Below are 26627 nucleotides of genomic sequence, written 5' to 3'. Positions count from 1 at the left end.
CTATAACGTGCCTGAGCTCCTTCCAAATAGGTGAACACAACAGACGGAGTGTTTTTTAGATGGAGAAGGATTGAATGATGCAAAAACAAATATATGGAAGGTGCGCCTCAAGCTAAATGCCTCCGTGTTGTCCCTTTGTTTATAGCAACAGGAGAGTCGGTGCGCAAATAATGACACGGCCTGTAGATAAGGGTTTGGTGTCTGCCACATTCCTTTTAATATCTGCGTCTGTTTGGGTGTCAACATGTTACTACGTAAAAACACACTGCTGCTTTTTTGAAGACTATTTTTAAACATGGTTACAACATATTTTGATATAACCTGCACTGCAGCATTTCTTAAAGGTAGTTATAGACTTTTCAAAGTGTGTATATTCTCTGTGCGACCACAGCACCAAAGACCGTTGTACTCTGAGAGCTGCAGGTGCATTTATATGCGGGTGGGGCTGCGACTGCAGGCTTTGACTGAGCTTATCAGACAAAGTCCAACATTTTGCCGGTGTTTCTATTAAGGCTCTGCTCCTCGTCTGTGTCCCTGTTTTTCCTCCCCTCACTAGAGGACACACTCTTGTCACAGTTTCATTGATTTGTGTCACTCTGCCCTTATTTATCTGGAATGTAAGGGAAGTGAAACGGGAGTAAAAGCACAGTAGAAAAGAGTTAGGAGGGCCAGAATAGAAAGGGTACATTAAAATCATTCACCTATGAGGATATGAGACAGCCTGCAGATTGTTGGGGTTCAGTTAGGTGTTGATGTGCTGTAAAATCTGTAACGTGCCCGGGCTACAGCTCATTCATACACACTCTTTATTGAGGTGTTATTATCAACACACCACACGCACACACACATACCATGTATACATAACTTCAGGGACATTACATTGACTTACATGGCATTTCCTAGAGACTTATCCTACCTTAACCATAACCAACACATGCCTAAACCTAACCAAGTCTTCACCCTACAATGAATGATTTCCCCTTATGGGGACCTCCAATTTGTCCCCATAAGGGAGGCGAGTCCCCACCGTGACTATGTAAACAGATTAGGTGCCCCACAAGTATAGTAATGCTAGCTAGCACACTAACACACACACACACACACACACATCACACACACACACACACACAACACACACACACACACACCCACACACACACACACACACACCACACACACACACACACACACACACACACACACACACAACACCCACACACACACACACACACACACACACACACACACACACACACACACACACGAGTGACTGTCAAACGCAGAGATGTCTTGCTGGAGGTCAGTTCAACAGTGCGAGTTTAGATCTGCTAAACTGCCTCTCCAATCAGGCAGAGATTAACAGGAGAGTGGTTGGCATGAAAGTGGTCTCAAACGCATTGCTGTTAATCAAGGACTCTTTGCTGATTGACTTCCCACCCTCGGTCACATCTCTTTTTACCTTATACTTTGTGTGTCTGTTATCTTGCAGAGGGTCCTCTCACGGATCCAGACATCCTGATGTTCGCTGACAATCAGGAGATGTCGCCCTGATTGCTGTTTGTCGGTAACAGCTTCTCATTAGGCAAGGTACGTCGACTTGTTTCAGTCACCACATTCATCATGGAACAATTTGAAGTTGTAAAAGTAGTCCAAGTCATTTCCTTAACACTGTTTTATGTCTCTTTCAGATGTCAACTACAACAGAGAATGGGATGGGAGGGCCGTGGAAAACAGCAGAGAGAAAACCTACAAAAAGGTAAAAACTATTCACACAAAGCTCGACTGTTTGGTTTTATTTGCCTCTTAAAACTAATGTCATCCTGATTCCACAACATTTTATTTTGAGATGCCACCGTATCGAGCCAACAAGTCCACAAGGTCTGAGTCACATGAGTCCTTATAAATGTCCTTCTCCAGCACATTGCGTCCTGACCCCTGCCAAGGCCAGCTGCCAGAGAGCAGTCAAGTGCCGGTCACACTTGTTTTCTTTCCTCTTTTTTTTTTAATTACTCCAGACGTCAGTGTTTCTTAAGATGCCACCATTACGAGGCTCTCCACAGTGGCCTAAAAAGGTCTTTCTGTGGTGGCCACGCAACCAAAGAACTAGGGTGTTTATGTCCCAGTCTTTTGGGGTTTTAATGTTAGTGCAATTTATACTACAACAATTGTACTTAACAAAATACGAGTTGACTTATTGTCTTGATGTACGGTCTACTTTCTTGATTTGGATTGACGTTAATACCAGGTTCCTTATTAAAAGTCTGCCAATTTATTGGAATTGTAACCATGCACAGTTTTCCATTACACCTACAGATCATTTGTTAGCATCGCATTGAAGAAAGAACATTTTCAGGAGTTTTAATACATTTATTTATTGTAAACATCTTTCTCTAACTTGTTCACTTAAACCCTGAGTTTTGCACACAGCCAGCATTATTGACCGACATATTTTAAGTACCTCCCACTTGCTAGCTATCTAATTCAACGCATTGGCACGTTACACTGTATGTATGAAACCAATTAATGGATTTATTTGGTACAATTCATTTTGTATCTGCTTATCATATGGTAAAAGGTTTGTTTCCATCTGCATATGACATGGTAAACAGCCTAAGCACATGACTCCTTTATTTCCCATGAATTCACATTCTCCATAAATTCCTTTGAAATACCCTGTAAAGTTTTCACCTTGATACTTTCTAGAACTTTTCTAGATCTCTTTTTTATCACTTTTGGGCTTTGTTTCCCTTGTTTACTATTAACAACATATTTAGTATGTGATTGGTTTAGCAGGGACAGGGTGATGTAACAGCCTGACTAATGGTTAGCTTTCTCTTCTATGTTCCCGTCTAGACCACGTCTCGGCCTTGAAGGGGGCCATTCAGCTCGGAATCGGCTATCCAGTGGGCACCTCACCTCCAAGCCTGACAGAGACGTGCTATGCAGACTTCTATGTGGTGGAGAGTGTGTTGTTTCTGCCCAGGTCAGTGTTAAGTAGCGTCATCCCACACATGCATACGTCCATAGCTGCGCACACAGCTCCGTACACAGGAAGACAGCTTTTATACATTTTTGAAGAAATCGTTCGATGTGTGAGTTCATTGTGTAGGCAATAGTTTGCTCAATGTCATGACAAAAACAGCCACACTTTTGCATAAGCTCAAGGTTTATAGTCTACAGGAGGCAATTATTTAGAGAAGTGTTTATTAAAACAGATTGTGTGTGGGTAGAAACGGCGTTTTTTGACTGCGACTGTTTCCTGACTGCAAGGTGAATGAATGGACTAAAGAGTGAGCTTTGCCAGTCTGCCCCGCTCAAATATTATGTCTGGGTCTTGTAATAAAGACAGTCAAAATTATAACAAATCATGCTCAGTGGAAACTGCAGGCGCTGGACCTCTTGTCCGAGGAAATTGTGCTGCTGCCACAATCTGCCACAATCGCTGCTTATTTCATTTTGCTAGTCTAAATCATGATGCAGGGATAAAAACATTTTGGTGCATTATCCTGCCAAGAACTGTGAAAATCGGCTTATAATGTGTCTCTTGCTGACACGGTGTAAAACATATGTCAGAGTGTGGCTGTCATGTCCGGCTGTCCTCACAATCACATCATCAGATTAAAGAGACATTTGATATAATCCACAACAGACCCGGAATATATTTTAAAGTGAGATATAAACATACAATTCTGGTAATCAGTATATGACAATGTCGTTTACTAGAATTCACAATGGACAACACTGTTTTATAGGATTTTTTTTTTTCTTTTCTATTTACAAATTGGCCTTGTAAATCCTATCCTAAAAAACAAGAACATTCAAGCTAAAATAATAAAATAGATGAAAACAAAATGCATGAATCATCCAAGATCTTTAACTCTGAAGCTTCAGAAGAGAAATGGATTCCTGCTAGGAATACTTTGTTGTTTATCTTTGAGATGCTTGCACCTTATGCAAATCCATTCTGTTCATGCAAACCTGGTTTTGGCACGCCGTCTGCCCTACAGGGATGAGTGTTTAAAAACCTGCTGTTGCTTTGCTCAAATAATGAATTGCATTATATCCAATAGTTTAAAGCATGATCGTTATTTCATCCTCAGCCAATATCAAGCCTTTTCACATAATCGGTAAAATAAATAGAAGCTAAGTTATCTTCAAGGCCAGTTTTCAATGAGCATGCGAACTGAAGTAAAACATCAACGTTAGGGGAAAAGAAAATGACCCAAACACAATTAGGAGGAGAGAAAAACTGATGCCTACATCTGGCATCTTACATCATCGTTGTCACCTCTTTATTACTAACAGCAAGGCTGGTCACTGCTTTCACTGTGTGTGTGTGTGTGTGTGTGTGTGTGTGTGTTGTGTGTGGTGTGTGTGTGTGTGTGTGTGTGTGTGTGTGTGGTGTGTGTGTGTGTGTGTGATTGTGTGTGTGTGTGTGTGTGTGTGTGTGTGTGTGTGTGTGTGTGTGTGTGTGTGTGTGTGTGTGTGTGTGTGTGTGTGTGTGTGTGTGTGGTGTGTGTGTGTGTGTGTGTGTGTGTGTGTGTGTGTGTGTGTGTGTGTGTGTGTGTGTGTGTGTGTGATAACTGGATGGCCTACCTGCCTGTCAGCCTTCCATCGGGGCACAAACTTATCTTGTGCCCTCATTGGTCGTGTGTGTTGGGGGAGGGGCTCTGTGAGGAAGTGGCAGATTTTTTCCGGCTGTGTATTTTCAAATTCTAGCGCTCTCGAGCTGGTTTCTCCAAAATGACCTACCCCACCTTTAAATAGTGTCAAAATGAAAGACTTCAAAGAGGTTGCATGATCAGTTAAAGGCAGAGTTCTAAGATGGGTGTGGTGTGAGCATAAGGTGCCATGAAGTAGTGTGGGTGGTGTGATGTAATATCAAGATTGCTCTCTTTTTCGTTACCTTATCTAAATGCTTGTGTTTTCTGTGAAAGCAAAAGAAACACAAACGCCTCCTGAGAGAGCGGCTGAGTATGTAGACGGCTCTACGATGCTGCTCTTCTCACTCTCTTCTTCCTCAGTGTTGTTTGTCCTGTCAGTCTAGTGTTGGATGGCTGGAGGGGTTCAGCGATCACTTTGACACATAAACACACACTCTGCTCTCTGATTAGGTTGAATGAAAAACGTTCAGGTGTGTTGTTGAATGGTTTCCATGCCGGCGTACGTTACCGACGTGGACTGTCAGTCATTGGTGATAGATCATTGTTGTTGCCCCTCACGACAGAGCAGTCACGGCTTTCAACTGCAGAGTATCACAGGTATTGTTTTTACACGACTGTGCTTGCCTGTTGCCTGTATCCCCTATTACTGGATATACCAAATAACAACACGGTAGCCTTTTTACCCAGAAAACCATCCAAGTTCCTCAGAATAGTAAACGGATTTAGAGGTGCTCTGGAAAGCAAAACCCTTTAGTAAACCGAATCCTTGTAGATTTCGGGGTCAGTGTAATGTATTTTATGATGAAAGACTCAATGTCTTGACTCATGCTAACCTTATTTAGACGTGCCTGTGTTGTGGTCTTTCCCCTTTGGACACAGGTTACTAACACAGGGTCATTGTCAAAGGCTCCACAGTTTAATCAGATCAACAACATGTCGTTATTTTGTCCCTTTTGTTGCTTTTCATTTTCACCTTTCTCCCCGCTCAGAGTCGAGGCTCATCTGTTGTGTGGTGTTGCTTAGATCCAGTAATCAGAGCCATCCCTAGTCTCCAGGTGAGGAAACTCTATACTGGCCCGTTTGTTAGCACAATACTGGAGAATCTGGGTTCCCAGAGATGACTTACTGAAGGCCTATTCATGCCTGGGTGGAGCACTACAAGGGCCCACAAGCTGGGAGTCAATAGCCACACAGATTACGTATTAGGGTTCGATCTCCCCCCTTGGTGCTTCCTGCAGGTGATCCTTGGTGGGATGACCTGTGTTAACAACACTTATATAACGTTACAGGTTTTCTTTATCGCCCCCTTATTTGAGTGAGGGTTGGATTAATGCATCTCATGTACCATATTTGTTTTTGTTTCCTGCTGTTCTTTGTTCTTCATCACACATCGCAGTGAGGGAAGCAACTTGACCCCCGCACATCACTATCACGGACTTTCGCTTCAAGACCCTACGCCCCGCTGGCTTTCCGCTACTTCAGGATCTGTTCGGCATCAAACCAGACGACTACCTGGTAAGACTTACAACTGTCTGAGACATAACTGTTTATTATTTGTTCCACCTTTCCATGATAATCCATTACATGTAAAAGCTCATAATCCACTCTTCAGTTTCAGTCTTATTTCTGCTTTCTTTACAATTATGCAGGTGTAGGGGGGAAGTCATACAGGTCAAATCAAATGAAGCATATACATTACAATAACCTTATTTACCTAATATATGTTAGTTTCCCAAAGAAAAAGGCAGAAACAAATAAAATAATGTTGCCATTATTTGAAATATGCATATTCACAGTGACATCTCACTTGACGCCATGACAGTCATTGTCAAGATGAAGTCCTGCACACAAACCCACCAGAACCACATTTCTTTTGATACCGTCTTTGCATGGGTTTCGCAAACAAAATGTAAAAGTAGGTGAACTTTAGAGGAGCTAGTAACTGCCAGCTGACTGGAGCTTTTATATTTAGTCGACAGGCATGGGAGTGATATCTCATCTTTTAACATGAAAGTGAGGAAGCGAAAATGCTTTGAGGAGTTCTATCTAACAGTGTGTGTTAATAAACATATTTCCCGTTGTGGAACACCTCTCTGATACAAGTACACGTCTATGTTAAACAACTCTGTTTCTGCTCAGTAGCTATTTGTCCTCAGTTAAAGGGACATGTGATTTAGTTCCATGTTTCCTGTCTGCGCCATGTCAAAAGTACAATTAGGAAACCAACCATGAGACCTGCTAGTTATCTTTCTCATGAATTACTTCGCATTGATTGAACTCTAATCTTCTACGTCAGTGCGTACTTAAGTGTGACGAAATTCAACACGTATTTGATAAGTGGACTTGTGTTGCCACACGCCACTGGCCAAGGGGGGAAACTAGGAGTGGGAGGCAAAACACTGGGGCGGTGGAGATATTAGGGGTAATGAATGAGCTAACACCGCGCGCCCTCATTACGACAGCTTTAGCTCCCAGTGCTGAATTCAATCAGCAGACGATTCTGTGATTTCCCAGAAGACACAAACAGACTGAGAAATAGATGGAGAGAAAAAGAGTCATTTTGTCGGACTTTGGTGATTCATGTTTTTTTTGTGCTTGTGTGTTTCCTGGGAAAAAAGCCTGAAGCCTTGGACGTCTGATTACACTCACTCACCCGTGACAACGCCTTTATTAATGTGCAGTACATGCCATCCTGTATGTTATTTGATGTGCTGCTCGTCTTGATGCCACATTCGTGACTGCTTGTTGCTCGGAACAACATTTGATTTATCTAATGTGTTGGGAATTGGCATGTTATGATGAAAATACCCCACCAGCTACATTCTTGTTTTTATATGGTACGTTTGTCTCTGCATAAGTGAAAGACAAAAGAGAGATGGAGAGGATATGTAACATCAAGGCAGTAGAGGGAGGATGGCACAAGGCGCACCAGCTTAAAGGATGTGTTCATGATTGATGTCTTTGAGGTAAAGATGAATTCATTCAGACGGAGAGAGGCCACACAGCAGAGTCCAATTAAAAGAGAAACCACACACACCGCATCCTGAATGAAAATGCACTACACCGCAGATGTGTTTGTTCTTGTAAATCAGCGTGACTGCAGACGGCCACCGGTGAAGAGTCTCCGGTGTTGCTCTTCTACTCTGAACATGTCACTCTCATGATGCACGGATAACATCCATCATTGCTCTTCAGCAGGATGCTCTCACCGTGTCTCTGAGGATTGCCACGTTAGGATGGATGCTCTCGATTTGGTCACAAGCAGTACTTGCTCCTAATAATACCAGCTTGTATTTCTCTGCATTCCTGTTAGTGCGCAGTTTAGCTGTTTGTCAACAGAGAAGCTTGGCATATAGATTTGGGCTTATGTGATCAAGATGGGTTTTTTCTTCCGTCAACTTATTAGTTCATTTAAACAATGAAATTAATGTAGACAGAGATCCCTGTCATTGTCATTCTTGAAATATCCATTACATGGCGAACAGTATGTTGACTATCAAGTACGTTTGTGTACTTGTCGAGTTATTTCAACTTAAGGAAATCTCAATTCTACATCACATAAGGATAGTATAGCGGCCAAAATCATATAGAACTAAAACAGATAGTTAACTTAACAGCCGGCGAGGCACTAGTTAGCGGATCTTACGCAGGGCAATGATCCATGTCCAGACAAGATTCTCCGTTGTGCATTTTATTCCAATAATATAGGACAATGAACAGGTTTCCTATACCTCTTTTCCTTAAGCCGTTCTTATGGCTTTCCTTTGTGTGGCTTGAAACACCCTCGTAAAAAAACCGTCTGCCTACTAGTGCTCTGGCTCCCACCTCCACCTGTCTCCAATATATACAATTACACCAGGTGCTCTAATCACCCAGTGCCCAAAACATGCCTTCAAAATAAAAGCATAGAAACTACTTTAACTTATGATACTAACTAAGAATACATATAAATAAATGATAATAATAAACACTATAAACAGCAAGAAAATAAATGTTAAACTATTAAATAATATAAAGAGATATATAGTTCCAACAGATAGTTTGGAGAATAGTATACTTCCTTGTGGAAACAGCTTGGTCTCGCTTGCACTGCATCAAGTGTGCAATAACTTGACCGGCCTGCACAGATCCATCCTGAATCTCCCACGGCTCGGCCTTTTGTCTCTTATGCCATTGATCTAATTGTGTGGGAAGCCTTCCCTGATGTTAAGCTATCACATTTCAATGTGATGTCCGAGTATACTCTTACTTTTTTTTGGTTGGCTACATCATTGTTGTCCACATGAATAAAGCCACAAAAACAAAAACTTGTATTTAATAGTATCACAAGAGTTACTGTAAATACCTGAAGGCCAGTGATGATGAGGCTTTTCTCTGCACTTCATAAAAAAACTGCCTGGGGTGTAGCATCTGTATTACCTCCGACAAGGGGGTTATGTTTTTGGATGGTTTGTTTGTTTGTCACCAGGAAAACTGAAAATAACTAGTGACTCGGGGTGAAGCAATAATCCAGGAAGAACTCATAAAGTTCTGGAGCGGATCTGTATCACGGGATGGTTACACAAATTATATTTCGCTTTTATAAACATTGCAAATAGCACACAGCTTGGCAGAGGTCTGAACTCTCCCAGTGCCCTTCGAGTTTAATACTTTTTCCATATAAACTTCAGTCCGTTCTGTATTGAGCTGTTTCGTGTCTGGATATGTTCCAAGTGTGACTTCTGTTTCACTTGAAATGTTAAACTGGTTTGTTTATGTTTCCTTCCTCAGTACTCCCTCGTAAATGAGCCTCTGATCGAGCTGACCAACCCGGGAGCTAGCGGCTCTCTCTTCTACCTGACCAGCGATGACGAGTTCATCATTAAAACCGTCCAGCACAAAGAGGCCCAAATTTCTCCAGAGATTACTACCTGGATACTACATGGTGAGACACTATAAGTTGCTCAAGGGGTTCTCAAGGTTACAGTCGGTGGCAACACTCCACTCTGATGGGTGTCAGAAACCCTCCTCGTGTTGAGTGTTAGCAGATCACTCATCAGATGCTTAAGTGGCACAAATGAGATGCAGCGAGCGTCCTCATTAGCTCCAGCTGTAGGGCACCATCACACACCCTTACCTCTCTGTCAGGGGGAGGAGACACACTGGATGTATGCTCAGGATTACAAAACGTGATCGTTAATTTATATCTGTAAACTAAGTGAGTAAAGGAAAATAACAAAGACAGCTACAATAGGCATGTAAGTCCAGAAAATGACATCCATGTACTGTGATGCAGCTTTAAAGGTCCCATGACATGGCCATTTCTACTGATCATAATTCCATTGTTGAGGTCTACTGGAATAGATTTACACTGTTCGATGTTCCAAACTCACATTGGTTTCTCAAACAGCATCTCTGTATAGCATGTGTATTCACTCTCTGTCCTGCCCCCCCCCCTCCCTATGAGCCCACTGTGCTCTGATTGGTCAGCTCGCCCACTCTGTTCTGATGAGTCCACCACCGTTACAGCTGGACAGCAATGATTATGTGTTACAATGGCGTTTGTTGGCAACCAGAAAATGACCCCAGTAAGGACACACAGATGAGAATGCTGCGGGGGGTCTGGGTGCCGTGTTGGCGCGACGTTGCGGGGCTCGCTGCTCCGCCCTTTGAGGCTTGAGGAGCGGACAGTGTGAGCTGGATCACTGGTGTCGTTTCCTGGTTGCTGCGTGAGGTCTGCGAGACAGCGAGACACCGAGACACCGGGGAGCTCAGCCTGAGGGCTGTGAGTGTGTGTGTGTGCGGAGATCTGCGGCTGAGAAAAGATAAGGCTGAGTGAGTGTGTGTGCGGAGCTCCGCGGATTAGTCCATTTGGACCAATTGGTCCATTTGGCCGGCGTTACGTCACTATGACCCGGAAGAACAAAATGGAAAAAGAAAAACTCCAACGAGGCGTTCTGGGGCAGCAGAGACAGGTCTTTTCTGTGTTAGAGTTTTACTCGCTACAGGGTCTACTTTGAGGGTTTGTGACTGCAGACCGTTTACATGCAGAAAAAACGACATAACACTTAAAAAAAGACACTGAGACATATTGTGATCCAAAATGTAAGACATTACTTGTCTCATATCCCGATATCTAAATAATAATGATGCATCTAATATTGGCTTTACCTTCACAGTTGTGGAATGAGTAAAACAAATGCAGTTAAACATGATTGTAATACAAACTCTGTCTTTATTTCCTTCGCAGAACTTGAACCAGAATCCGCGCACGCTGCTGCCCAAGTTCTACGGACTGTACTGCATCCAGTCTGGAGGCATAAACATCCGGCTGGTGGTGATGAACAACATGCTGCCGCGCTCCGTCAAAATGCACTATAAATACGACCTGAAGGGCTCCACCTACAAGAGGCGAGCGTCCAGGAAAGAGAGGGAGAAGTCCTGTCCGACCTACAAAGACCTGGACTTCCAGGACATGCACGAAGAAGGGCTTTACTTTGACCCAGAGACCTACAACAACCTGATGAAGACCCTGCAGAGAGACTGTCGGGTAGGAGAGTTCCTGCTCATTACTGTCTCTGTGTTTATTAGACCTGCTTTAAAATAGCAAAGTCATACAAAACAGGAAGGTCCCTATTTTTCCATAAAAGACAAGATCAGATAATTTAATTAACTTTCATTCAAAAGGTCTTTCCTGTTAGGCAAGGCAAGTTTATTTATATAGCACCTTTCAGCACGCGACAATTCAAAGTGCTTTATAAAATATATTAAAAGACATTTTAAGAATAAATACAGTAAAACACATTATATAATGGCATGTTATGTTTTCATTACTTTGCTGAAACACTTTGACCGGTGTGGACATTAAGTCTGATATGAGTCATATCACTGTAGTGGAGCCACATAGCTGTTAAAGGATGTTATTGACCTCTCATTCTTGGGACAGATTATGGAAGCTGAAACACGAGCAGCTCTTTAAATGTTTTACATTGTATACTAGTTGAGGACAGTGCGTGGCTTGGACGGGACAAGATGTTTTGAAAATAAGAATTTTCCATGTGTTTCTCAGAGGGACTGCAGTGTGTTTCCACCACTGTGTGTTCAGTCTAAGCTCTCTTTGCCCTGGGCTCTGTTCTGCGGTCTCTGCGCTGCGACGTTTCACTACATGACAGCTCTCCAAACACTGAATGTGTTTAAGACATGATCCTGGTAGCGTGAGAGACTCGGAGCTCTATCCAAAGATAGTCCTCCAATCTAAAGGCTTGCATTTCCCCCTGATTTTAACGCGGAGGCCAGGAACATGTCTGCTGGTGAAGAATAGCTGGAGTTCAACAGGAGACGTGGTGTGTGTGATTTGCATTCAGAGGCCTGAAAATAGAGAGCATACAAAATGTGTTGCCAAGACTTCATTTTTTGTCCATTGCATCAGTGTAAGATGAGGTGCATGTGAAAACAGCCGAGTAGTGAAGACTATCGGACCATGTTTTTTTGTTTGCAACCACAATTGTAGGCAAAAGAAAAAAGAACCACAACAGAAGAGCTGAATTGCTGATTTGATTGTCTTCTGCCTCTTGAATAACAACAATGATACGCGTTTGCTCCTAACCCAATGTTGTGCTATCCTTTAAAAGAAATCCACATATGGATTGATTAACATTCGGCCTTGGCTTGTCAAACTGTCCTTTTTTAGGATGGCTTCCTCAGAGTCTCTTGAGATAGCTTTATTGGTGATGACAGTGTGACTTCCAGACACTGAAGTAATGTTTTTACCATCACAGTGATGGGGTAATGATGGGGTTTAAGACCCCCCTTGTTGTAATCCCATTTGTTCTGCTTGACATACAGTAACTGCAATTACTTCCATTATAACAGCAGTTATAAAGCTCTCTGTCTACCGGGCCATTTTCGTTCCTACCCTCACCTATGGTCATGAAGGATGGGTCATGACCGAAAGAACGAGATCGCGGATACAAGCGGCCGAGATGGGTTTTCTCCGCAGGGTGGCTGGCGTCTCCCTTAGGGATAAGGTGAGAAGTTCGGTCATCAGGGAGGGACTCGGAGTTGAGCCGCTCCTCCTTCGCGTCGAAAGGAGCCAGTTGAGGTGGTTCGGGCACCTAGTTAGGATGCCACCTGGGCGCCTCCCTTGGGAGGTGTTCCAGGCACGTCCAGCTGGGAAGAGACCAAGGGGTAGACCTAGGACCAGGTGGAGGGATTATATCTCTTCGCTGGCCTGGGAGCGCCTTGGGATCCCCCAGTCAGAGCTGGTTGATGTCGCCAGGGAAAAGAAAGTTTGGGGATTTCTGCTGGAACTGCTACCCCCGCGACCCGACCACGGATAAGCGGGAGAAGATGGGTGGGTGGATGGATGGATGGATAACAGCCTCATCTCAAAAGTTAAAATGTTAAGTGTATAGGACAGGCATATGGTTTTATCGCTGAACAGTGATTGATGTCACATGGAACAAAGTTAGCGGTAATGAACAGTGAGATGCAGCGGGTGTATTTAGTTTAGCTTGTTAGTCAACAGAGCCCTCTTCTCTTCTCTTTCCTCTTCTGTGTGTAATCGAGAAGAGAATGTATCACTGCTCATGTCAAGACATGACTTTCATTAGAAGGACATGTTCTGGTTCTGCGTGTGGTTTGTGGTTTAGAGTTTCTCTTTCGGGAAAAGAAAGTATCCTTCCAGGAAAGGTGTGTGAGCAACTGTTGCTTTCCCACCCTGTAAGTCAAACCGTATCTCGGTCACAGGCAGGTCTTGTGATTTCGGCTTGGAGAGAGATTAGCAGTAATGCAGAGGAATCTTAAAGTGCCCTCCTCAGGTTATGGTCCTTCCCATCATCATTACCCAACATGCTGACTCTGTGGATGTCCTCTATTTTCTTTTAAATGTTTTCTTTAGCACATTGCAGCCAGAATGACATCCTCCCTTCTTGCTAAGTCAGTGCTTCCTTAACCTTACAGCACACTCACATTCAAACTTAGTCCAACCCTACCCCGGGGGTGCACTGTTTACCCCTATGTGTGCATGTACAGGCCATATTGCGTATTGTGTATTTGTAAGTATATGTTGAGCTGTGTCTGTCTGTCTGTCTGCCTGCCTGTCTGTCTGTATCTCTGTCTGCCTGCCTGTCTGTCTGTCTGTCTGTCTGTATCTCTGCCTGTCTGTCTGTCTGTCTGTCTGTCTGTCTGTCTGTCTGTCTGTCTGTATCTCTGCCTGTCTGTCTGTCTGTCTGTCTGTCTGTCTGTATCTCTGTCTGCCTGCCTGTCTGCCTGTCTGCCTGTCTGTCTGTCTGTCTGTCTGTATCTCTGTCTGCCTGCCTGTCTGCCTGTCTGTCTGTCTGTCTGTCTGTATCTCTGTCTGTCTGTCTGTCTGTCTGTCTGTATCTCTGTCTGTATCTCTGTATGTAAGCGAGACTGTGAAGCAGCAGCTGTACAGTTTATTATTGTCATGGCTTCCTGCGCTCGCCTCCTAAGCGGGAAGCAAAGTGCCCTCTAAGCAGAATCGCTTTTTCCATTTCCATGAGTAAGCAGCTGACCCCGTCACCCCAGGAGAGGCTGCGGACCTCAACGCAGGAGGGGGGGGGGCAGGCAGAGGCTGAGCAACAGGGGCGTGGGGGGGGGAATGAGGAAGTGATAGGGGATTGTTGTCCGATAAAAGTTCATGTGGTGAAGCCTCCGAAAAACACATTTTAACTATTTTTCCAGCGCTCAGGGTTGGGATTTTTCTTCCATAGGAACGTGGGAGGTCAGAGTTGAGTTGAAGCAGAAAGCGATGCGACGAAGAGGAGGATGAGCATGTTGTGTTTGAAGGAGTATGATATTTCTGCAATGTGGTACACTGCTACGGAAACACAGGGTACATTTCCTTTGAAATCTACTCTCTCCATTGCCCTGCAGCTCCCCTGATACTCTCCAAAGGCCAACACTGTGTGTGTGTGTGTGTGTGTGTGTGTGTGTGTGTGTGTGTGTGTGTGTGTGTGTGTGTGTGTGTGTGTGTGTGTGTGTGTGTGTGTGTGTGTGTGTGTGTGTGTGTGTGTGTGTGTGTGTGTGTGTGTGTGTGTGTGTGTGTGTGTGTGTGTGTGTGTGTGTGTGTGTGGTGTGTGTGTGTGTGTGTGTGTGTGTGTGTGTGTGTGTGTGTGTGTGTGTGTGTGTGTGTGTGTGTGTGTGTGTTGTTGTTGTGTGTGTGTGTGTGTGTTGCTGTGCGATTTGCCGAGACAGACATAAGGATGAAAATGTCAAGCTGTTGAGACCTCGTCATGTTGGGGACAACGCAAAAAAGAAATCCGTGTACCTTTTTAAATTCTGTTTGATCATTTGTGAAATAAGAGCTTGCATGCATGAACAAGTGCAGAACTAATGATCAGACAATGAAAGCATGCATTCTTGGACAATAATGAGTTGCATAGCAGCAAGTGTAGCCAATCATAAACAACCGTTTACTGTATGGCTCGCCCTCTGCTCCTCCATGGGATCCTGTGACAACAATAGCTTCTCTCACTCTCAGCTGCGGAGAAACCAAGGCCATGACCTTGCACTCAGAAGTCAGGGAGGCTTCAGCAGGATCCTTAACCACATTTATACACATGGAAAACTCCTGGTAAATACACAGGTCTTCAACTAGTAGTTATTGTCCTTATGGATGAATGTCACTGATTGTTTTGCCTATTGGGGAAACTATTTATTGGGCTATACAATCTGCCAATAGTGAAAAACTGCATAGATGAATTCCCAGTAACCATGGTTATGTGTTCACATTTCTTGTTTTTTTTCACCGATAGTTAAAAGTTGATTATTTTCATTGCTGTCAGAGAAGAGTAAGAAAAACCTAAAGATATTTACAAGTCAAAACCAGGGGAATATCATGTTTACTGAGAGCACAATGGAGATGTTATCATCGATTGTTATCATTCCAGTAAATACAACATGTCCGTAATCTAATATGAGTCACTGCCAGGTTGTTTTAATTAATAGTAGATGCATAATGGCAGGAACATTCGTGTGATTGTAACTGGATTCAAAAAGGAGTCATAGAGGCTCTGGGTTTTGTCTTTCCAGCAGTCACACTTAGATCTTGGAGAGCTTGCTGTGAATTAGTGTCGTTGCAAAGTGGGGCACACGAGTAAGCACTACCACCACAGAGATGCATGGGTGGAGAAGTGCTTCGGGTGGAACATAGTGAGACACATCCGAGATATGTTGAAGATCAGGGGATGCTGTGACAAAGGGAGGATTAGCCTTTCCAATTAACGGTGAGACGCTGTGGAGGAGAAGCAGAAGTGTTGCTCCACCAACGTACTGCAGACGTTTTCCCCGTGCCCGTAGATAGAAGCAGAATATCCATAGAAAATGTTTTGCACAAACAACCACAGAAATGCAGCTGTTTTCTTTCAGCTGTGACGATTTGATTGTTTGCCTGGGGGAGCCGGGGCCAGGACGCAGCGATGGCCTTCTGTAGGCAGCATGGTGTGTGTGGCTCTATTCAAAATGGATGCAGTTTGAATAGGCCGGGGGAGTTTGAGTGAAAGGATGCAAATGGTTGATATGGTAAATGCAAAGCTCAGACAAAAGCCCCAGTGTTTGTTTGACTCGGTAATTAAGTCTATTTTGTGTCTGCGTATTTGAGTATGAAAGTCCGTGACTATGACTTTTATACACCACCATGTGTGACAGATAAAAACTGTGTTTAAAATTAATAATATCTACCATGCATTAGATGGATTATCTAGGGGAGGATAAGAGGCAGTTGTAGGTCAACTTCAAAACACTATTGATCTCATGTTCATCCAAAAAAAAAAATGGGCCAGTTTTCTCCGACTTCTGGGTCACAGCTTCCTTTGATTATATCACAAGTTGTTTAGCTTCTAATCCCATTAGGCTTAAGAATGTGCTATTTATGGATAGGCACGATTTGTTTGGCAATGAATCGATTAGTTGTTTGGTCTATAAAATATCAGAAAATAGTGAAACTGTCTGGAATCAGTTTCATCCTCACAAGTCTTGTTTTGTTCACAGGTCATTAGTATTCAGTTTACACTCATCGAGACATTTAAGGAGCTGGAATCTGACAATTCATTCTTGAAAAATACACAGACCAATTATCAGAATAGTTGGCAATGATACTTCCTTAGTCACTCTACTGCAATGCTGGCAGATTCTTAACAAGCCTTCCCTAACCCCTCTACTCGCTGTGGCTTTGCATCACATAAACTAACCCACATTAAGCTGTTGAGACGGACTGATTTCTGATCATGAATTCTATCGATTAGAAAGTGTATTCTCTCTCTCTGATAACTCATGTTCTCTTTCTCTGCCACATAAACCAGTAAAATAACTTGTTCTAACATAAGCCTGGCTACTTGGCAGTCTCTTATCCTTTTCCCAGATCAAACTCTTGCTTCTCTCTCTCTCTCTCTCTCTCTCTCTGTCTCTGTCTCTGTCTCTGTCTCTGTCTCTGTCTCTCTCTCCTTGACTGCTTCCCTCTCTCTCTAGGAGACATGAAGTCACAGACTCTCTGGGAAACTGGGGGAAAGGCTCCTGAAGGCTCGCTGTGGAGAAACACCTTGTTTATTCAGCTCAAAACTGGTTCAAACTGAGATGTCCTTCTGCTAGCTCACAGCCTTTGAGGCTCTGAAGTGTGTGGGGGTTATAAAAGTGTTTTGGTCGTTGATAGAAAGTGTCAAATATCCCGTTATTACAATCCGGCGTGTGCCATTCATTATCCAAGGACACCTTTTGTAACAACTCCATGTCTTGTTACTTGCTCTCGGTCAGGGGTGTCAAACAAAAGGGATGAGTTTGTGAAGTGTACACGTTACAGAGAAGACATAAACTGCAATTTTCACAACTTGTATGTATTTTGTATACATTTACAACTTAACCTTCTTAACACTGTAGTTCCCGCCTTAGTTTGTTGGTGGTGTGTCCGTTCAGATGGTCAGGATTACTGCACATATGTGGAAATGAATGTAAAGTCATTTCTAAATGTTGACCGTTGGTTTTGATCATAAAGTAAAATAATATATTGTTCAGTTCCAGATACCGGTGACTACATTGTTTGTGTCTTTGTAGATACACTGTGATTTGTAAGATGTGTAAATGATAAACTGAGGCATAATATTGTTCAAATTGCACTTCAAAATATCAGGTTGTTCATAATGTTTTGCAAAAAGATAGTTCATTAAATGTGAACATTCTAGAATGTACTTTTTGCACTAAAACAAAGAGAACAATCTGGAGTTATTTATAGGGTGTTTATGCTATGATTTTACTGGTCCGGCCCATTTGGCTTTATGTGGCCCCTGAACTAAAAATGAGTTTGCCGCCCCTGCTGTAGGTGCTGGAGAGCTTTAAGATCATGGACTACAGTCTGCTGCTGGGGGTGCACGTCCTGGACCAGAGCCAGAGGGAGGGGGGGGAGCCGGGCCAGGCGGGGGGAGACGGGAGGAGGCCTGTGGGTCAGAGGGTGCTCTACTCCACCGCCATGGAGTCCATCCAGGGAGACGGCAAGGCTGCTGAAGCCCTCACCACAGACGACACGTGAGTGGACTCAGCTGGGGAACACGCACACGCACACGCACGCACGCACGCACATTTTGCACACATATCTGGGCATACACACTCTGTCTCTCTTTTAATCTCCACCTTTTTTCTCATAGAGTGAGTTATACAAACGTGCTCATACCTCGCAAAGGGCACTCAGACAGTGAACACACAGTCAGCCTCTCATATAACCATAGCTACACAAATACAAACACAGCCACTGTTCTGCGTCTTTACAGCGATACACACAAATGTAAATACTGTAAGTGCCTCTCTTCTACAAACATTTGTGCAGTAGTTCAAGCACTGAAGAAGAAGAGTAGCTGTTATCTGACTGCGGGTGTGTTTGCTCTCTGTTTTAGGATGGGTGGCATCCCTGCCAAAACACACAAAGAAGAAAAATTGTTCATCTTCCTGGGCATCATAGATATCCTGCAGTCATACAGGTAATGATCGTTATGAGGTTATATAACCTGCTGCTCTCTTTCGTTCCCAATACTAGTGCTTTGAATGATTTTGACATTTAATCCATTTAGATCTGACTAATCTGCAGAAATAGTCGAATGTCTTTTAGCCAATACAGACGGGACAATGAATGGGAATGGGCATGAATAGTTAAAGACTGACTAAGGAGTATGGCAGCATGGCATCACCCTCAGAGTAACTGCTTCGATTGCCCTACTACCAGACCTCTTAATGGTGAATTATTACCCTGCATTGATGGATAGCCACTTTACCGCACTCCTAAAAGGACCTTTTCTCTCTCCGACACGATTGAAATGGACACGGCGGTCTATAAGTCTTCTTTATTTACACATTGATTTTCTTCTTCCTTCCTGAGAGCAAAAGCCTCGAGTGACCCAGGAGGAAGCTTTTTGGCTCATCGGCTTCTCAAACTCGTGGACAGCATCAAATAAATCTACGACTGCCTGGTTGGTCGAGGCATTAAATGCACACCGAGTGGGCGGGGTGACGCCGGGTCAGGGAGGAAGGATGAATAGACCACATTTGTGTCCTCTGGAAGCCTGTTTCAGAGACAACGTTACATAAGTTCAAACTTTGATGTATTTTCTGCTTTAACGCTAAAAGAAAATACCTGAGTTTGAGTTGTGCCAAGGGGGAATAGACTCAGGTTTGATCAAGCATAAGAGGAAGTTGTTTGGTAAGCAGATACATTTTTTTGTGACAAGGCTTGTTCTTGTTTTGTTTCTCCCCAGGTTCATTAAAAAGTTGGAGCACTCGTGGAAAGCCCTGGTGTACGATGGCGTAAGTCGATATGCTCAAATCTGACTCCAGTGCTTTCATGAATGAGCCTTCTATTTGGTCACATACTACTCCCGGCCTTCTGATGAAAGCTTTTTCTCTGCCTGTCCTCAGGACTCCGTCTCGGTGCACCGGCCCGGGTTTTATGCCAGCCGCTTCCTCAAGTTCATGAGCACACGGGTCTTCAGGAAGACTCAGCGTAAGTCTGCAGATTCATCGTCGTCACACATGGGAGGGAAAGCTGCCCGCATGTAAAAACAAACAAAGAGAAGGGGCAGCAGTGGGAAGTGGCCTGATAAGAAGAGTCCATATGAAGCCCGTTTTTATTGTCTATTGCTGAGCAGTTGTGTGTCCCTGTTACATCCTTAGATGAGTGGAAATTCACTTAAGGTAAATAGTGTGTCCTTGTATTGTCTGCCTGATCAGACAGAGGATTTTCTTTTCTTTCCTGTTATTGTGTTTCTATAGTTAGCTTTTGTACAAGCATTCAAGGCCTAATATGTGTAGAAATATCAGCTTGGATTTCATTAGAGAACATCGTGTTGGTTCTGTGTTGGCAAACATGCTGCGAGGAGATTAAAAACAGATTGACTTTGTTGCCTGGCATTTACAAAGGTTACAAAACCCAACGAGGTGGAAACAAAAAGGTCAATTATCTTCTTGAAGTGAATTCCCTGAGTACCGGGCATGGCTGTAGGTAGAGCCAGTATGTAGTTGTGGAACTTCACATCAACATCTAATATAATATCAATGTTATGCAACCCTGCGAGACCCCCTCTGTGAATGAACATGGCTGAGGCAAAGGTTTGGGGATTTAGCCGTGCTATTAAGCGCCGCCAAGTCCCGTCAGAGGGAGATGACAGGACAGGATTTAAGGGGACACTTGTGCAATCATCATTTTGCATTTTAACAATTTAATAACTGGACTGCTTGTTTTAGGAGGCATGGCATTGGAGTTTCATTGCGTTTGAACATTGCTTCAATCGGTATAATCGTCCTAGTCTCCTCTTTTTCTGCTTCTCTGAACCTTCATCGCTCTCTTTTTTCTTGTCTTTCCACTCACTTGCTCTGCAGCGCTTCGATTCTCCCCTTCAAAGAGGACTCGTACGTCCATCCCGGCTCTAAAGTCGTCCTCGCAGGAGATCCTTTCATCGCAGGCAGATGAGAGGAAAGAGGAGGACAGGAGGGAGCGGCTGGGGGGCGCCTGCAGCCTGGCCAGTCTGGAAGGACGAGGTAGACAAAACACAACAAGGAAGGACCCCCTCAACAACGTGTACTATATACTGTATCTGATAACATTTAGGGATGCTACAAAGACAGCCTGAATGATTCAAGAGCTCGTTTGAAACTCAGAACGATTGTAGGCCTGTGCAGTTTTACCGTTATCTTCACCGTGTCCCTCTCTTATCGGCCTCCTAATCTGCCATTTAAACGTGAGTCATTTTCTAGATTTATGGCTTATTAGAGCACCACACATGAGGCCATAAACAGCCACTTGAATTCGGCCATAAAAATGTTGTCCTCCGAGCGCTGTCCCAGTGGGCAGCCATCACGGTGTGATATAGTGTGTGGCGTTAATGGAACGGAAACAGAGGCAGGCCGAATGCAGCCAATCAGAGACAGAATTGTGTGTGTCTTCAGAAATGAAAAGAGTTCCTAACCCCCCAGTTAGAAAATATATAGAAATCAGATGTTGGAGAAAAGGTGTGGCAGCGACATCGTCTGACTTTTGTGTTTGTTATGATGTGGGAGTGTTCTCCAACACAACAAGGAAGAAACAAGGGTGTGGAGCGGAAAGGGGAGTCACCGGGTCACGAGCCGTTCTTCTTTACAACCGAGCGCTCCCCCTCCAATGACGCAACACACTATAAAGCTATATTTTTACACTTCCTGACTCTCTCTTTTTTTTTACGGTTACCAAATCAGTCTCAAAAGAGGGCAGAGAGATTCTGTTTTACTGGAGCATGAGGTTGTTTTTAGCAATATAGGTCAGTTTTATTGGAACCATGTAATCAATTAACTGAAATCAGATCCTCATGTGCCGCGTTGTCTCCGTCGTTAGGCTAAACTCTCTACAATGGAAAGCACAAAGGACATACAAGAATTTCCTCTGGTCGATGTCAACAACTATAAAACGCTGTATTGATCATACGGATTGTTTAATGGGGCGTTTTTGGAAACATGTAAACATCTATGGCAGTGGATGTCGGTTGGTCTGTGTGTGTATACTCAAAATAATTAGAAGTAGACATATTTACAAAGAAAAGTTCAGTTTACTCGTCATCATGGATAGTACACAAGATTGTATGTTGATATGAGAGCTTTCAAAAGTCAGTCTCTTTTCAGCGGGGTTCGGAGACCAAAAGAAGCTTAAGGAAATCTAAAATGGAGGGATGGAGTATAACAGATGTTGACGAGGCATCGGGGGTCAGACTCAAATACAGGGATGGAAAATGTAGGTATGTGTAGTACACTTTTTGACCCTAATGAAATCGATGTGTTTTTCTTCTCAGCTGTGTTTGGCTCGTACCTGCGCCCCGATCTGGTCCCCGCCAACCCGTCCTTCTTCGAGGGCTCCTCCATGGGGACCATCTCCACCTCCTCCATCTTTGTCAGCGTGGGCAACAAGACCGAGAGGTACAGTGTCTACTTTGCTTTCATGAAGACACTCTGTGTTGATTTATGGGTGGAGTGTGTCGTTTATCACCCTTAAAACAATGTTGCCGGCTAGGCCAGAAGCAAGGCAAGTACATCTGCCACGCCTTACACACACACATCCACACACTCCTACGTTATTGCCACCTTTGCTCTGACATCACATGTGCGTCATGGAGTAGGTGACTCAGCTGGCCTGGTGACACACACACACACACACACACACACACACACACACACACACACACACACACACACACACACACACACACACACACACACACACACACACACACACACACACACACACACACACACACACACACACACACACACACACACACACACACACACACACACACACACACACACACACACAGTCAAAGGATAAAAGGTGTGATGGTGGGTACTGTTACATTTACAAGACAGAAAAAAGGGAATATTCATAAAGCACAACAGTCCTTTTTCCATTGAACGGCTTATCTGTTTTTTTCTTCAAGGCCTGAAAGCCTTCACTGGCTTATTTATCAATAATTTCTATTATTATTCATCAATGTATCATACTATTACAGTCTAATAAAAGATTAGATTGTAATACAACTACACCACATTTATTTGGTGACACTATCATCAGGGTGGCTAGGATTAATTTGCCTTTTGCCAGAAGCGTATTTAAAACGTCGTCCTCCACCCTTTGTGTTTCCCGTCTTTCCCCTGTCCTTTTGTCCTTCTGTCCAGCAGTGTCAGGTTCAGCCCGCTCTCCGAGGCTTCATCAGTCACCTGCTGCTGCGCTGACATTGTTCTGTCAACTGTTTTCATAAATATGTAAACGGGGGCTTTGACGTGGCCTTACTTTGTGCCATTATGCTGCAGAAACACTGGGACAAAAGAGGACAATGTTGTGGCGTGGCGACTGTATATACCCACCAACAATCATCCCTGTCTTACAGCCGGTGTCCCAGTTCCAGGGCTAACACCTGGGGTGTGATGTGTCAGGGTGGGATTGAGCTCCTCTCCACCTGGCTTTCATTTTGAATTTCTCACAAGTCATAAAAGTGTAAAAATCACATTCTTTATCAGGGAGTCGCCTGATAGAAATACCTGGGACACCGCTCTCAAGTGGCGGACATGTAGAGAAACAACAATGCTCTCTCCTAAAGGTCAAGCTACACCTAGTCACGTGACTCACGTGTTGATGCAGGCTCTCATTGTTGAAGTCCTTGTATTTGCTGGTGGCAAGTTTTAAGTTAAGAGGTTTTGTGTCTTTTACATTTCTTTGAGCTCTTACAGAAGGTGATGCCTCTGTAGGTTTTAATCTCTGATACATTCGTGAATTATTTTGTAACGCCATTTTCTATTTCCAAATGTATTTTTTGTTAATATCGAGTGGTGGGAAAAGTATTCAGATTCTTTGAGATAAAAGTACTAATACCACTCTGTAAATATAGTTAGGTAAAAACACTGGATTTTACTTAAGTAAAAGTATTAAAATAGGATTAAAAAAAATTAACTAATAATTGGTGCCAATTAATTATCTGTTAACCCACTCAGGGTTTTAGGTACTTAAATATATTGGATGGTTTCATCAATACCAAATCATCATATCTTAAGTTTTTCCTAAGTATTCAAGTATTAAAATCAGAATTTCAAAGTAAAGGTTGTGCAATTGTCTACAACAATTACATTCTTAGGTTTGTACCATCTGAGCAAGGCTTGCATTATGTCACTGTGTTCACATCTGGCCAATCTTAAGGAGATTTTGTTCATTTCCTGTGAGACATTTGTGAGACTGTAAGCCTCTCTCTGAGGCCGGCAGCAGACAGGTTTCCCATCATGCTCGCAGTCGGTACGTCTCTTTGATGTCAGACTCTCTGCAATAGTATGTGATTTGTTTGTGGAGGCTGTGTTTTCTCATCACTTTCTAAGCGCTGTTTGGACAGCTGCTCTGACCCAGACTATAAACACCGAGTGGTGTCTCCTACGTAGGCTAATATGAAGAATTATTGTTCCCTTTCAGAGATGACGCTGCCTCCAGCTCCACGTTCACCCTGGAGGACAGCGCTATCTGCCTCACTTCGGAGCAGAGCACCATGGATGTGGACCTAGACCGCGATGACGGCTCGGTTCTGGATGTGTACTTGGTGAGTGTTCCTCCATTCAGGTCCCTGTGGGGTCAATTAGGTTTTGTCTTTATAAAGGTGTTGGTTCTAGATCAGGGTACGGCCCGGGGCCAAACTGCGGCCCTCAGCAGATTGTAAAAGTATAATGGAATATGGCCCACAAATGAAACTTGTGCTTGTCTTGGATTGTACTTCTTAAATATATATGTAAACATATATTACTCAGTAGTGTATTCATGTGATATTAAGTGCACTTTTCAAATAGATTAAGTCAATTCAAGTTTAAAACTATTTCTAACAAATCTAAGTTGATAAGAAAAAAGCCCAATAACCTATTTGTATAACAATGAAATAGACCCTTCATATTTCCTCTTATAAGCAATCAGTCGCTTCTGTTTTAAGGAATGAGCTGCTATCAAAATAAATGAAACCCTATGGAGATCTGTGATGGAGGCGGGGATTTTCTTAAAGCATATTCAAGTATCATAATTTAACAACATTCGATTGATTTTTCTAACTTAAGCAATATACCTCACCTCCAGTGAGTGGCCCAGCCCTTCGTATCTTTTTCTGTATGTGGCCCTCAGTGAAAACACACCCCTGTTCTCGATGTTCAGCTTGGTTACCTTCAGGCCTTTGTCACATTGATGATCGCCCTTTTCTCTCTTGTCCCTGACAGTGAAAAGAGCAGCGTTAAAACCTCCATTTCCTCCTGCCAATCATCAGACAATCACCGCACTCCATTTAACCAACCAGGCTGGCCTTTGACTTCCTGTGCTGCTAGATCCATGTTGCCACTCGTATTGCCAACACATGAAAAGACAGAGATCCTCCACCGGTTGATGGACTAAAAGAAGACACAACGACGGACAATGTGACTAATGTGATGAACACCAGGCTGTGTCGCTTTTTAGAGCATGCATCAACGCAGTGCCATTAAGTTTTATATATGTATTCTGTTTCCATGGCCTACACAAAGATCGAGATATTTACTATATCTTAATACATATGAGGAGAGGGTAGATACATTTCTTTGACCGTGTTTCTCTGCTGACCAGACCTTTTTCAAGTTTGCAATGTTTCTGATCAGAAGAGAAATGTTTACAGTGAATTAATGACGTCGTCTTTGTCCCTGATGAACGAGGATGTGACACAAGCCAGCAAGGATGAGAAAAGACTCGTGAACAAACATGATGGATTCTGAAGCTGCGGAGGCCAAACACAGACTGTGACGTGGTTGAAGCAGCAACCTTTTTCCCTTACTGGGCTGTTGTTCGCTCTGCCTTGACGATAACCTGAAGAGAGGAAGGACAGGATCTTTGAAGAAGCACAGAGCCGAGGGACGGTGCACTCGCACTTTGGACATCGGTTATGATTACTGTAAGAAATATTTTTCTCTGAAGAAGTTCCTTTAGTGGGTGGGCTACCTGACATAAGCACACATTTGGATATGTGAATATGCACTTTTAGTTCCTCTTTTACAAATGCACACCTCTGTAAGTCCTTGATACTACATGTACAGAGACAGTGAAGGAACGACGTCGATCCCTTTTGATGTGGAGCTAATAGTTTTGTGAGGTGACTGACGATGCTTTAACTCAGGATATCCTTTGATACTGAAAAAGTGGGTCCTCTTCAAGAAGTTATGGAACATGCAGCCTACAGTTAGAAGCTGTCCGATGCCATCAAGACCATATCCGACTATAAATGTTGAATTCCACGATCACACGTCAGTTGAGACCATCATTTATTATGTAAATCTCAACATTTTACCATTTGCTGAAAAATACTATAAATCGCTGAATGTAAAGACAATGCATATTTATATTTAGAGACTCGTATAAATAAATGGCTAACATGTCAGGGTCTTCTGTTGAGCTTCTGAAAAAGTCTTTGTTTTGTGATTTTAAAGGGGCCTTACTATGCTGAATTTCAGATTGAATTTATATGTTGTGCCTCGACTGTGACATGTCTCCATGCTTTGACGTTCAAAAAGCTCTTTATTTTTCGCATACTACCTGTACTGCAGCACCTCTGTCTGAGCACAGTCTGCTCTGATTGGTTAGCTGGCCGGCTCTGTTGTGATTGGTTAACCGCTAAGAGAGGTCCCACCCCATGCCTATCGCATGCAATGTGTTGGGAATGCTAGCCAATATAACCACATGTTACATAGTAAAGTCACTATGGAACGGAACGGAAGTAAACAAAGAATTACAATCGAGGCATTTCTCGTGTGTGGGAGAGAAAATCCCTCTGGAATGCATTTTGGGATGTTAGCCTTTGCAGTCCATTTACATGCACACAAACCCATAACATACTACAGGAAAGGGATAAACACAAACAGCACAATCGGCCCACTTTAAGAAATGAACCTCACTTTCACAGCAGTATACTAAACTTAAACAGT

General features: G+C 43.3%; 1 protein-coding gene and 1 long non-coding RNA gene across 2 annotated transcripts in view; both read left to right on the top strand.

The window, feature by feature from the left end:
* The window catches only part of LOC117453052 (uncharacterized), an 11115-nt gene extending 9359 nt beyond the window's left edge, over positions 1-1756 (top strand). Inside the window, exons 2-3 of the long non-coding RNA XR_004552819.2 lie at positions 1490-1587; positions 1689-1756. This is a non-coding gene — a long non-coding RNA (uncharacterized lncRNA). The remainder of the gene's footprint in view (positions 1-1489; positions 1588-1688) is intronic.
* An 809-nt stretch (positions 1757-2565) lies between these two features.
* Positions 2566-26081, top strand: LOC117452615 (phosphatidylinositol 4-phosphate 5-kinase type-1 beta-like). The gene is given in 15 exon segments (XM_034091325.2): positions 2566-2575; positions 2854-2983; positions 6061-6094; positions 6096-6179; positions 9435-9551; positions 9553-9588; positions 10894-11193; positions 17977-18179; positions 18545-18628; positions 19400-19448; positions 19560-19644; positions 20520-20678; positions 21959-22082; positions 24118-24241; positions 24900-26081. Coding segments are annotated over 15 exon segments (1542 nt in total). The 3' UTR covers positions 24903-26081.
* The last annotated feature ends 546 nt before the right edge of the window (positions 26082-26627 follow it).

Source organism: Pseudochaenichthys georgianus, chromosome 9, assembly GCF_902827115.2.
Source record: "Pseudochaenichthys georgianus chromosome 9, fPseGeo1.2, whole genome shotgun sequence".
NCBI lineage: Eukaryota > Metazoa > Chordata > Actinopteri > Perciformes > Channichthyidae > Pseudochaenichthys > Pseudochaenichthys georgianus.
The sequence above is the reverse complement of the archived record's forward strand: the minus strand, read 5'-3'. Positions and strand labels throughout refer to the sequence as shown.